The 13,406-nt window shown below is 41.5% G+C and overlaps 1 protein-coding gene across 9 annotated transcripts in view; it reads right to left on the bottom strand.

Annotated features, from left to right (window-relative positions):
• Positions 1-8,866: 8,866 nt before the first annotated feature.
• SLC11A2 (solute carrier family 11 member 2) overlaps positions 8,867-13,406 on the bottom strand; it is a 72,942-nt gene continuing 68,402 nt past the window's right edge. For 8 of the 9 annotated variants that reach the window (XM_055294836.2, XM_055294841.2, XM_055294844.2 and 5 more), the window contains one exon: positions 8,867-11,178. In XM_055294836.2, the coding sequence (XP_055150811.1) occupies positions 11,101-11,178 (78 nt within the window). In that variant the 3' untranslated portion in view covers positions 8,867-11,100. The remainder of the gene's footprint in view (positions 11,179-13,406) is intronic. The other variant, XM_055294837.2, reaches the window with a different exon arrangement.

Genomic DNA, 13,406 nt, shown 5'->3' with positions numbered 1-13,406 from the left:
TTTTTTTTGAGATGGAGTCTTAACTCTGTTGCCCAGGCTGGAGAGCAGTGGTATAATCTCGGCTCACCACAACCTCTGCCTCTCAGGTTCAAGTGATTCTCCTGACTCAGCCTCCCAAGTAGCTGGGATTACAAGCGCCCACCATCACGCCCAGCTAATTTTTGTATTTTTAGTAGAGATGGGGTTTCACCATGTTGGCCAGGCTGGTCTCGAACTCCTGACCTCAGGTGATTCACCCGCCTTGGCCTCCCAAAGTGCTGGGATTACAGGCGTGAGCCACTGTGCCCAGCCACAGACTTTTCTATATCCATGTTAAATGTAACACCCTATTCATGACTTAATTCTCCCTAAATAGGGCAAAGTAATTACTGTTTCATAAACTCCTTTTTAGAATGGGTAATAATTACATCAGAGAATGGTCATGTTGTTATATAAAGTTGGTTCACCACTTTACATCTCATTCTTATAAAGAAACTTGACTATTTTACCGCAAACACATGTTTAACATTTAATTATTTGTTTATTCACTTTTAGACTTTAAAGTATTTCTAGGAATACAAAGGTAAACTACAAACAAATTTCTTTTTCCTGAGATGGCAAAAAGAATTTAGTCCAGAAGTGCTATTGCTAATGTGGTACGACACTGTAGAAAACACAAGAAACCAAAGCTGATGTTAAAGGTTAAGTATACCTGTGGCCTTGAACTCCTCTCTAACTGCCCTCAGGGTCTAAAAAATTAGGCTTTGCTGAAGACATAACTGCCTTGACTTAAGCTTAATCCCAAAGACTCCAAGCCTAGGAGAGAAAAAAATAGTCACTGAAATAAAATCAAGAATATATGCAATGTAAGATGATTTCTGGTGGGTACTTCCTTTTCCTCAGTGTTTCCTGTAATGGAGGTTTACAGTGACAAGCAGGTGAAGTCCAGTATTTGGGGACAAGAAAGATGTAAGAATATATGAAAATATGTCTGCATTCTGGCTAATAACCTACTGTTCTGTGTATTATATACATTTTTCCCCATTGGGACAGATAATTATTTTAAAAGTTGTCAACTGTATCTATCATGAAGCTCTTCTAGTGCTACCAACAAGTACATATTTTGGTCAACACTGCCCTCTTTGGAAAATAGGCAAGGAAAGAATCCAACTGCTTTATTCCATTAGAGTAAATATTCCAGCAGCTGGATCTAATATGTTCCATTAAGGTCAGGAAAACTGAGGACAGCTGGCATGGAAATAAGTCATCCTTTCATGTTGGTTGTGCAATGAAAAGTATTTCTAACCAGGCTATTGGAAATATTCTACCTTCTCAATATGTACTCAGCACTAAAAATAGATTAAGAGTTTAATTAGAAAGTAGCTTTTCTTACAAAACCCAATTAAGTTCCACAATTTTGTAATCTTACTCTGAGAGAGCTAAAGTAATATATTTGTTGCTTGAAAAAAGCAATGCAAAGTATTCATTTGTTAAGAGTATCTATGCATGAGAACCTACAAACTATGTTTAAATTAAAATGTAAAAGCATTTCCCGGAACCAGAACAGGGGCACTTAGAAGGAAAGTGGTCACAATCGAATTACTCGGTCTTACTTGTAGCCATTGCTATGTTCTGGGGTGGTTCCAAGATGGCCGAATAGGAACAGCTCCAGTCTACAGCTCCCAGCACAAGCGACGCAGAAGACAGGTGATTTCTCCATTTCCAACTGAGGTACTGGGTTTATCTCACTGGGGATTGTCAGACAGTGGGTGCAGTGCACCGAGCGTGAGCTGAAGCAGGGCGAGGCATCACCTCACCCAGGAACTGCAAGGGGTCAGGGAATTCCCTTTCCTAGCCAAGGGAAGGGGGGACAAACGACACCTGGAAAATCGGGTCACTCCCACCCTAATGCTGCACTTTTCCGACAGTCTTAGCAAACAGCACACCAGGAGATTATATCCCGTGCCTGGCTCAGAGGGTCCTATGCCCACAGAGCCTCACTGATTGCTAGCACAGCAGTCTGAGATCAAACTGCAACGTGCCAGTGAGGCTGGGGGAGGGGAGCCCGCCATTGCCAAGGCTTGAGTAGGTAAACAAAGCAGTGGGAAGCTCCAACTGGGTGGAGCTCACCACAGCTCAAGGAGGCCTGCCTGCCTCTGTAGACTCCATCTCTGGGGGCAGGGCATAGCCGAACAAAAGGCAGCAGAAACCTCTGCAGACTTAAATGTCCTTGTCTGACAGCTTGGAAGAGAGCAGTGGTTCTCCCAGCACGGAGCTTGAGATCTGAGAACGGACAGACTGCCTCCTCAAGTGGGTCCCTGACCCCCGAGTAGCCTAACTGGGAGGCACCCCCCAGTAGGGGCAGATTGACACCTCACACAGCCGGGTACCCCTCTGAGATGAAACTTCCAGAGGAATGATCAGGCAGCAACATTTGCTGTTCACCAATATTCGCTGTTCTGCAACCTCCACTGCTGATACCCAGGCAAACAGGGTCTGGAGTGGACCTCCAGCAAACTCCAACAGACCTGCAGCTGAGGGTCCTGACTGTTAGAAGAAAAACTAACAGAAAGGACATCCACACCAAAACCCCATCTGTACGTCACCATCATCAAAACCAAAGGTAGATAAAACCACAAAGATGGGGAAAAAACAGAGCAGAAAAACTGAAAATTCTAAAAATCAGAGCACCTCTCCTTCCTCCAAAGGAACGCAGCTCCTCACCAGTAATGGAACAAAGCTGGATGGAGAATGACTTTGACAAGTTGAGAGAAGAAGGCTACAGACGATCAAATTTCTCCGAGCTAAAGGAGGAAGTTCGAACCCAATGCAAAGAAGTTAAAAACCTTGAAAAAAGAGTAGACGAATGGCTAACTAGAATAACCAATGCAGATAAGTCCTTAAAGGACCTGATGGAGCTGAAAAACATGGCACGAGAACTACGTGACGAATGCACAAGCTTCAGTAGCCAATTCGATCAACTGGAAGAAAAGGTATCAGTGATGGAAGATCAAATAAATGAAATGAAGTGAGAAGTTTAGAGAAAAAAGAATAAAAAGAAATGAACAAAGCCTCCAAGAAATATGGGACTATGTGAAAAGACCAAATCTACGTCTGATTGGTGTACCTGAAAGTGACAGGGAGAATGAAACCAAGTTGGAAAACACTCTGCAGGATATTATCCAGGAGAACTTCCCCAACCTAACAAGGCAGGCCAACATTCAAATTCAGGAAATACAGAGAACGCCACAAAGATACTCCTCGAGAAGAGCAACTCCAAGACACATAATTGTCAGATTCACCAAAGTTGAAATGAAGGAAAAAATGTTAAGGGCAGCCAGAGAGAAAGGTCAGGTTACCCACAAAGGGAAGCCCATCACACTAACAGCTGATCTCTCGGCAGAAACCCTACAAGCCAGAAGAGAGTGGGGGCCAATATTCAACATTCTTAAAGAAAATAATTTTCAACCCAGAATTTCATATCCAGCCAAACTAAGCTTCAAAAGTGAAGGAGAAATAAAATACCTTACAGACAAGCAAATGCTGACAGATTCTGTCACCACCAGGTCTGCCCTACGAGAGCTCCTGAAGGAAGCACTAAACATGGAAAGGAATAACTGGTACCAGCCACTGCAAAAACATGCCAAATTGTAAAGACCATCGATGCTAGGAAGAAACTGCATCAACTAACAAGCAAAATAACCAGTTAACATCATAATGACAGGATCAAATTCACACATAACAATATTAACCTTAAATATAAATGGGCTAAATGCTCCAATTAAAAGACAGAGACTGGCAAATTGGATGAAGAGTCAAGACCCATCAGTGTGCTATATTCAGGAAACCCATCTCATGTGCAGAGACACACATAGGCTCAAAATAAAGGGATGGAGGAAGATCTACCAAGCAAATGGAAAACAAAAAAAGGCAGGGGTTGCAATCCTAGTCTCTGATAAAACAGACCTTAAACCAACAAAGATCAAAAGCGACAAAGAAGGCCATTACATAATGGTAAAGGGATCAATTCAACAAGAAGAGCTAACTATCTTAAATATATATGCACCCAATACAGGAGCACCCAGATTCATAAAGCAAGTCCTTAGAGACCTACAGAGAGACTTAGACTCCCACACAATAATAATGGGAGACTTTAACACCCCACTGTCAACATTAGACAGATCAACGAGACAGAAGGTTAATAAGGATATCCAGGAATTGAATTCAGCTCTGCACCAAGTGGCCCTAATAGACATCTACAGAACTCTCCACCCCAAATCAACAGAATACACATTCTTCTCAGCACCACACTGCACTTACTCCAAAATTGGCCACATAGTTGGAAGTAAAGCACTCCTCAGCAAATGTAAAAGAACAAATTATAACAAACTGTCTCTCAGACCACAGTGCAATCAAACTAGAACTCAGGATTAAGAAACTCACTCAAAACCACTCAACTACATGGAAACTGAACAACCTGCTCCTGAATGACTACTGGGTACATAATGAAATGAAGGCAGAAATAAAGATGTTCTTTGAAACCAACGAGAACAAAGACACAACATACCAGAATCTCTGGGACACATTTAAAGCAGTGTGTAGAGGGAAATTTATAGCACTAAATGCCCACAAGAGAAAGCAGGAAAGATCTAAAATTGACACCCTAACATCACAATTAAAAGAACTAGAGAAGCAAGAGCAAACACATTCAAAAGCTAGCAGAAGGCAAGAAATAACTAAGATCAGAGCAGAACTGAAGGAGACAGAGACACAAAAAACCCTTCAAAAAATCAATGAATCCAGGAGCTGGTTTTTTGAAAAGATCAACAAAATTGATAGACCACTAACAAGACTAATAAAGAAGAAAAGAGAGAAGAATCAAATTGATGCAATAAAAAATGATAAAGGGGATATCACCACAGATCCCACAGAAATACAAACTACCATCAGAGAAGACTATAAACACCTCTATGCAAATAAACTAGAAAATCTAGAAGAAATGGATAAATTCCTTGACACATACACTCTCCCAAGACTAAACCAGGAAGAAGTTGAATCTCTGAATAGACCAATAACAGGCTCTGAAATTGAGGCAATAATTAATGGCTTACCAACCAAAAAAAGTCCAGGACCAGACGGATTCACATCCAAATTCTACCAGAGGTACAAGGAGGAGCTGGTACCATTCCTTCTGAAACTATTCCAATCAATAGAAAATGAAGGAATCCTCCCTAACTCATTTTATGAGGCCAACATCATCCTGATACCAAAGCCTGGCAGAGACACAACAAAAAAAAGAGAATTTTAGACCAATATCCCTGATGAACATCAACGCAAAAATCCTCAATAAAATACTGGCAAACCAAATCCAGCAGCACATCAAAAAGCTTATCCACCATGATCAAGTGGGTTTCATCCCTGGGATGCAAGGCTGGTTCAACATACACAAATCAATAAATTTAATCTAGCATATAAACAGAACCAATGACAAAAACCACATGATTATTTCAATAGATGCAGAAAAGGCCTTTGACAAAATTCAACAGCCCTTCATGCTAAAAACTCTCAATAAATTAGGTATTGATGGGATGTATCTCAAAACAATAAGAGCTATCTATGACAAACCCACAGCCAATATCATATTGAATGGGCAAAAACTGGAAGCATTCCCTTTGAAAACTGGCACAAGACAGGGATGCCCTTTCTCACCACTACCATTCAACATAGTGTTGGAAGTTCTGGCCAGGGCAATCAGGCAAGAGAAAGAAATAAAGGGTATTCAGTAAGGAAAAGAGGAAGTCAAATTGTCCCTGTTTGCAGATGACATGATTGTATATCTAGAAAACCCCATCGACTCAGCCTAAAATCTCCTTAAGTTGATAAGCAACTTCAGCAAAGTCTCAGGATACAAAATCAATGTGCAAAATTCACAAGCATTCTTATACACCAATAATAGACAAACAGAGAGCCAAATCATGAGTGAACTCCCATTCGCAATTGCTTCAAAGAGAATAAAATACTTAGGAATCCAACTTACAAGGGATGTGAAGGACTTCTTCAAGGAGAACTACAAACCTCTGCTCAACAAAATAAAAGAGGACACAAACAAATGGAAGAACATTCATGCTCATGGATAGGAAGAATCAATACCGTGAAAATGGCCATACTGCCCAAGGTAATTTATAGATTCAATGCCATCCCCATCAAGCTACCAATGACTTTCTCCACAGAATTGGGAAAAACGACTTTAAAGTTCATATGGAACCAAAAAAGAGCCCACATTGCCAAGTCAATCCTAAGCCAAAAGAACAAAGCTGGAGGCATCATGCTACCTGACTTCAAACTATACTACAAGGCTACAGTAACCAAAACAGCATGGTACTGGTACCAAAACAGAGATACAGACCAATGGAACAGAACAGAGCCCTCAGAAATAATACCACACATCTACAACTATCTGATCTTTGACAAACCTGACAAAAACAAGAAATGGGGAAAGGATTCCCTATTTAACAAATGGTGCTGGGAAAACTGGCTAGCCATATGTAGAAAGCTGAAACTGGATCCCTTCCTTGCACCTTATACAAAAATTAATTCACGATGGAGTAAAGACTTAAATGTTAGACCTAAAACCATAAAAACCCTAGAAGAAAACCTAGGCAATACCATTCAAGACATAGGCACGGGCAAGGACTTCATGTCTAAAACACCAAAAGCAATGGCAATAAAAGCCAAAATTGACAAATGGGATCTAATGAAACTAAAGAGCTTCTGCACAGCAAAAGAAACTACCATCAGAGTGAATAGGCAACCTACAGAATGGGAGAACATTTTTGTAATCTACTCATCTGACAAAGGGCTAATATCCAGAATCTACAAAGAACTCAAACAATTTCACAAGAAAAAAACAACCCCATCAACAAGTGGGCGAAGGATATGAACAGACACTTCTCAAAAGAAGACATTTATGCAGCCAACAGACACAGGAAAAAATGCTCATCATCACTGGCCATCAGAGAAATGCAAATCAAAACCACAATGAGATACCATCTCACACCAGTTAGAATGGCCATCATTAAAAAGTCAGGAAACAACAGGTGCTGGAGAGGATGTGGAGAAATAGGAACACTTTTACACTGTTGGTGGGACTGTAAACTGGTTCAACCATTGTGGAAGACAGTGTGGTGATTCCTCAAGGATGTAGAACTAGAAATACCATTTGACCTAGCCATCCCATTACTGGGTATATACCCAAAGGATTATAAATCATGCCGCTATAAAGACACATGCAAATGTATGTTTATTGTGGCACTATTCACAATAGCAAAGACCTGGAACCAACCCAAATGTCCAACAATGATAGACTGGATTAAGAAAATGTGGTACATATACACCATGGAATACTATGCAGCCATAAAAAAGGATGAGTTCATGTCCTTTGTAGGGACATGGATGAAGCTGGAAACCATCATTCTCAGCAAACTATTGCAAGGACAAAAAAACCAAACATTGCATGTTCTCACTCATAGGTGGGAATTGAACAGTGAGAACACTTGGACACAGGAAGTGGGACATCACACACCAGGGCCTGTTTTGGGATGGGGGAGGGGGGAGGGTTAGCATTAGGAGATATACCTAATGTAAATGACCAGTTAGTGGGTGCAGCACACCAACATGGCACATGTGTACATATGTAACAAACCTGCACATTGTGCACATGTACCCTAGAACTTAAAGTATAATAAGAAAAAAAAATGTAAAATCACATTTGGAGAAAAGTTAGGAAGTATGCAGGATGTGAATTTACCTACTTCAGCTTGGGTAAAGTGGGAGGGTCATTGCATGAAGACCCTATAAACAGATAACATAACAATACTTGAATTTGCAAAAGACTTCCTGGGCAAAGTTTTAGTGGCCTCATGTTGTAATGTCTGAAATTGGGAAGGCTGTTTATATTAGCTACTAAAATCCCTGCCTCTGTTACTAATGAAACTACTTCATATACCTGGATACACTCTACCTACCTTTTATATTGGGCTGGCACACAGTCATGTAGCAGTGACTGCTCAGTAACAATTAGTTAATTGCACTTTTTCTGACATTCTGTGTATACATTGTCAGAGCATCCTTCTACAGATTGACTCCATAGTGTTGAACCCCAGGAATTAAGTGAATGCACTCAGGTTATTCTTAAGATTGAATATACTAATATATGCATAAGTACACTTATAGTAATCCAGATTTATATACCACAAATTGGAGAGTGATTAAATATTCTTAACTTAGAAAAAAGCTTACCCAAGACTCACTCTTAATTATCAACCTCCTCTACCGGCTTTGACATGATTCAGTTTGCTTTATTATGACATTTTCTGATTACAGGAGTTCTGTGACCTGAAGGGTACACTTGTAAACCTGTATTCTCTGTTCCTAGTAACATATAGTTAAGGACTGGAAAAGAGCTATAGAAATTCCGTAAGTACTTAACCAACCACCTCACCTTTCTGAGTTTCACAACAGGATGTTTTTATTTTTTACCTTCCTTTCCCCAACACTCTCTGGTAATGAAACAACTGAGAAATAAAACCACCCAGGGAGGCGGGGAAAATCCAACACACTGGTTCATCTAGAGTTGTCCTGTATAAAGAAACCAAAACACTAAAACTTAAGAGTCTCTTTTTCAAGTAAAAGCGTAGAATTGATGTTAATTCAGTCTCAGTTTTAAGATCAGAAGGACTCTGTAACCTGAGTTGCAGGGCTGGCCGCTCTCATTATCTGAAGTTTCAAGAGGCCCTGAAGTAGAAATGAGGAGATTTTAAAGTGTCATTTTAGAAAAATCCCTGCCTCTTTAAGGACCAAACAATTATAAATGAAGATAGGCAATGTCTGGATTTTTTAAAAGGTTTTATTGAAATGTAATAAGTTCTAAAATAAGGCAGAGAGGTCATGTATTTAATGCTGAAAGGGGAAAGTGATGCTCAAAGTCACACAAAGGCTGCAGGATTTGCTGACTCAACACCTTTGGGGCTAGAAAGAAATGAGGAGTGGGCTGGCTGCAGCGGCTCACGCTTATAATCTCAGGACTTTGGGAGGCCAAGGCCAGCAGATTACTTGAGCTCACGAGTTCAAGACCAGCCTGGGCAACATGGTGAAATCCTGTCTCTACAAAAAATACAAAAATTAGCTGGGTGTGGTAGTGTGTGCCTGCAGTCCCAGCTATTTGGGATGCTGAAGTGGGAGGATGGCTTAAGCCCAGAAGGCAGAAGTTGCAGCGAGCTGAGATCACGCCACTGCACTCCAGCCTGGGCAACAGAGCAAGACCCTGTCTTAACAACAGAAAAAGGCTGGGTGCAGTGGCTCACACCTGTAATCCCAGCACCGTGGGAGGCTGAGGCAGGCAGATCACTTGAGGTCAAGAGTTTGAGACCAGCCTGGCCAACATGGTGAAACCCCGTCTCTACTAAAAATGTGGTGCCTGTAATCCCAGCTATTCAGGAGGCTGAAGGAGGAGAATCAATTAAACCCGGGAGGTAGAGGTTACAGTGAACTGAGATCACGTCAATGCACTCCCGCCTCGGCGACAGGGCAAGACTCTTCTCAAAAAAATAACAACAAACAACAACAACAAAAACAAAAAAAAATTTAAGGAAACAAATTCCTGGTTAGGAAGGTGGGTGAAAAAAAAAATCTATACATGTAGGCAAGCAGTTTGTGATATGTGGACTAATCTTCCAAATCTCACTCTAGTACTAATCTCATGCTACTTGGTATAAATAGGTATTTTAAAGTGAAACATTTAGCATTCCCTAGGAGATTCAATGATACAAATATTGGCCATTGAAATAGACTTTGGACCTAGAAACGGTGTTTGGTATGTTAATGGGGATAGTGGGAAGAAAATACATTGGCGGACTATACAAATATTAGAAAGAAGATAAATACCTTCACTATCTTATGTCAGGACTTACAGGTTAAATGTTAGAAGTTTCCTCTTTTTCTGCCTAAAACTTGAATGCCAGAATGAACTGAGTTACAATGCAGCACGGAAAACTGATCACTGGTTAAAGTGTGGTTTCTGGATCTTGTTACTGGGTATTAAAGCTCTTTGGCAAATGCCTTCATATCTGTTTAATGACTAGAAAACAATTCAAGAAAAGTGACGACAAAGACAATAACTACAAAATAGGCTGATAACCAGAGTTAATTATGATTGCCAAATAGAAGAAATGTTTTTTTAAGAAATGATGTGTTAATATGATGTGTTAATATCAGTAGATACAAAGAATATAATCTGGTTGATTAAAATCAAACTGAAATTTCACTTGTAAAGTATCACTTTACAAGATAGTCAATTTGACCGGTTCATTGTGAAAAAGAGCATTATTCTCTTTTCTTTCTCACTTGTGATCCAGACAAAACAAATATCTGATATATCAAAACAATATTTAAAAAAAAAATACAGCCGGGCGCGGTGGCTCACGCTTGTAATCCCAGCACTTTGGGAGGCCAAGGCGGGCGGATCACGAGGTCAGGAGATCGAGACCACGGTGAAACCCCGTCTCTACTAAAAATACAAAAAATTAGCCGGGCGTGATGGCGGGCGCCTGTAGTCCCCAGCTACTCGGAGAGGCTGAGGCAGGAGAATGGCGTGAACCCGGGAGGCGGAGCTTGCAGTGAGCCGAGATTGCGCCACTGCACTCCAGCCTGGGCGACAGAGTGAGACTCCGTCTCAAAAAAAAAAAAAAAAAAAAAATACAAAAGTTCTATCAGTTTCATATAACCTTAAAACTCTACCCAAACTGAGATGCTCAGGTTTACATAAATATATATACATATATATCTTCTAAATCCCAGAGTCCAAGACACAAGCCCATAGGGGTGTGTGGCCATCAGAGGCCAATCGTTTAACTCTGGGAGTGTATGACTCTTGTGAGGTGGGTGGGTCTCTGACCTACATTTATAGCTGTCAGTTTTGAACACCCTTCCCATGAGGAAATCTTTGCCTTTTGTTCAAAACGTCTGAACAAAACTCACCTCTGAACTAACAGAGATGTTAACAGGACACCTGGCACAAAAAGGGCTTAGAAAAGCATGTTCTCATAGAGTCTCTCAGGCTGTCAGTCATCTAGACACAAGTGAGTCAGCGTCCATGGTGTTCAGAAGATAGAGTTCAGGCTGAGCTGTCAATCCCAGATGGCACTAAGGAAAAAAAGATGGAAGAGAGTTAGACTGATTTTCACGTATTTATTGAAATCAGCACTTAAGTATCTATAATTAGCACATCAATTTAGGCCTTTTTTTCTGTACTGCTATATTGATTTTTATTTCAGAAAAGAAATGGCTTACAGATACATACATGAATGGTTTCTGATATGCAAAATAACAGGTAGGAGCTGAAATAGTTAAGGACTGAGATGGTACCAAATGTCCTCAGCAAAATTAGCACTCCGACTATTCTTGTGACGCACTGCCTCAGGATGGGTGCTTCAAATCAGGGTAAGAACAAACAAGCAGAATGCTTTTGTATTTTACTACTGTGTGAATTAGAAATCAAATTTCCAACAGTTTCAATCCTGAGCCCTATTATTCTTTGGCACTGGAGCAGAGGAAAGCCTTTCATTTAAAAAACAAAAACATGAAATGGCATGTACTAAGAGGAAGAAAGATGACCTATGGGTCCGAAATGTTTGTCAGGCTGAATCAGAATCACTGAAGCTGCTTTTAAAACACAATTCCCAGCTGGGTGCGGTGGCTCACGCCTGTAATCCCAGCACTTTGGGAGGCTGAGGCGGGCGGATCATGAGGTCAGGAGATGGAGACCATCCTGGCCAACATGATGAAACTCTGTCTCTACCAAAAATACAAAAAAAATTAGCTGGGTGTGGTGGCACATGCCTGTAATCCCAGCTACTCGGGAGGCTGAGGCAGGAGAATCACTTGAACCCAGGAGGCAGAGATTGCAGTGAGCCGAGATCGCACCACTGCACTTCAGCCTGGCGACAGAGCCAGACTCCATCTCAAAAAACAAAACAACAAACAAAAAACACAATTCCGGCTGGGCACGGTGTCTCATGCCTGTAATCCCAGCACTGTGGGAGGCTGAGGCGCATGGATCACCTCAGGTCAGAAGTTCAAGACCAGCCTGACCAACATGGCGAAACCCCTTGACAAAAAATAAAAAAATTAGCGGGGCATGGTGGCGCATGCCTGTAATCCCAGCTACTCACGAGGCTGAGGCAGGAGAATCACTTGAACCCGGGAGGCAGAGGTTGCAGTGAGCTGAGACCATGCCACTGCATTCCAGCCTGGGCGACACAGTCTCAAAAAGAAAAAAAAAAAACCAAAAAAAAAAAACCCACAATTCCAGACTCCACTCCTAAAGAACTGAGTCTAGATGGTTTGTGTTGGGACCTGTGAAGTTGTTATTTTTTTTGTAGAGACAAGGCCTCACTATGTCACCCACGCTGGAGTGCCAATGACACGATCTTGGCTCACTGCCACCTCTACCTCCTGGGCTTCAGCCATCCTCCCATCTCAGCCTCCCAAGTAGCTGGGACTATAGGCGTGTGCCACCACACTCAGCCAATTTTTTTGTAGACGGGGTTTTGCCATGTTTCCTAGGCTGGCTATGAAGTTATTTCCTTTTACTTTTTCTCTCCTCGAATACACCTTGAGACAACTTTGAGTCTCATTTTAGCCCTACTATTATTACGCAGAGCTTTTATTGTTATCCTTTGGCACCAACAGCCTCTAAGTTAATGCAGAATGCAGACTATAAATTTATTGGTAGCAACTATCCCTATTTTAGTTTAATAGAAAGGCACTGGAGTTGGGTTCAAGCCCTTAACTCTGCCACTTCCTATGGCCTTCAGCATGTCACATATACTTTTGGAGCCTTATCCTACTCATTTGTAAAATGTGAATAAATGCTACATTTGAAAATGCCAAGTACAGCCAGGCACAGTGGCTCACACCTGTAATCCCAGCACTTTGGGAGGCCAAGGCAGGCAGATCACTTGAGGTCAGGAGTTCAAGAGCAGCCTGACCAACATGGTAAAACCCTGGCTCTACTGAAAATACAAAAATTAGCCAGGTGCAGTGGCTCACGCTTGTAATCCCAGCACTTAAGGGAGGCTGAGGTGGGTAGATCATGAGGTCAGGAGTTCAAGACCAGCCTGGCTAACATGGTGCCTCCCCATCTCTAAAAATACAAAAATTAGCTGGGCTTAGTGGTGTGCGCCAGTAGTCCCAGCTACTTGGGAGGCAGAGGCAGGAGAATTGCTTGAACCTGGGAAGGGAAGGTTGCAGTGAGCTGAGATCACACCACTGCACTCCAGCCTGGGCATCAGAGTGAGACTCCGTCTTAAAAAAAAAAAAAAATTAGCCAGGCATGGTGGTGGGCACCTGTAATCCCAGCTACTTGGGAG

Source organism: Symphalangus syndactylus, chromosome 10 (genome assembly GCF_028878055.3).
Source record: "Symphalangus syndactylus isolate Jambi chromosome 10, NHGRI_mSymSyn1-v2.1_pri, whole genome shotgun sequence".
Classification (NCBI taxonomy): Eukaryota; Metazoa; Chordata; class Mammalia; order Primates; family Hylobatidae; genus Symphalangus; species Symphalangus syndactylus.
The sequence above is the reverse complement of the archived record's forward strand: the minus strand, read 5'-3'. Positions and strand labels throughout refer to the sequence as shown.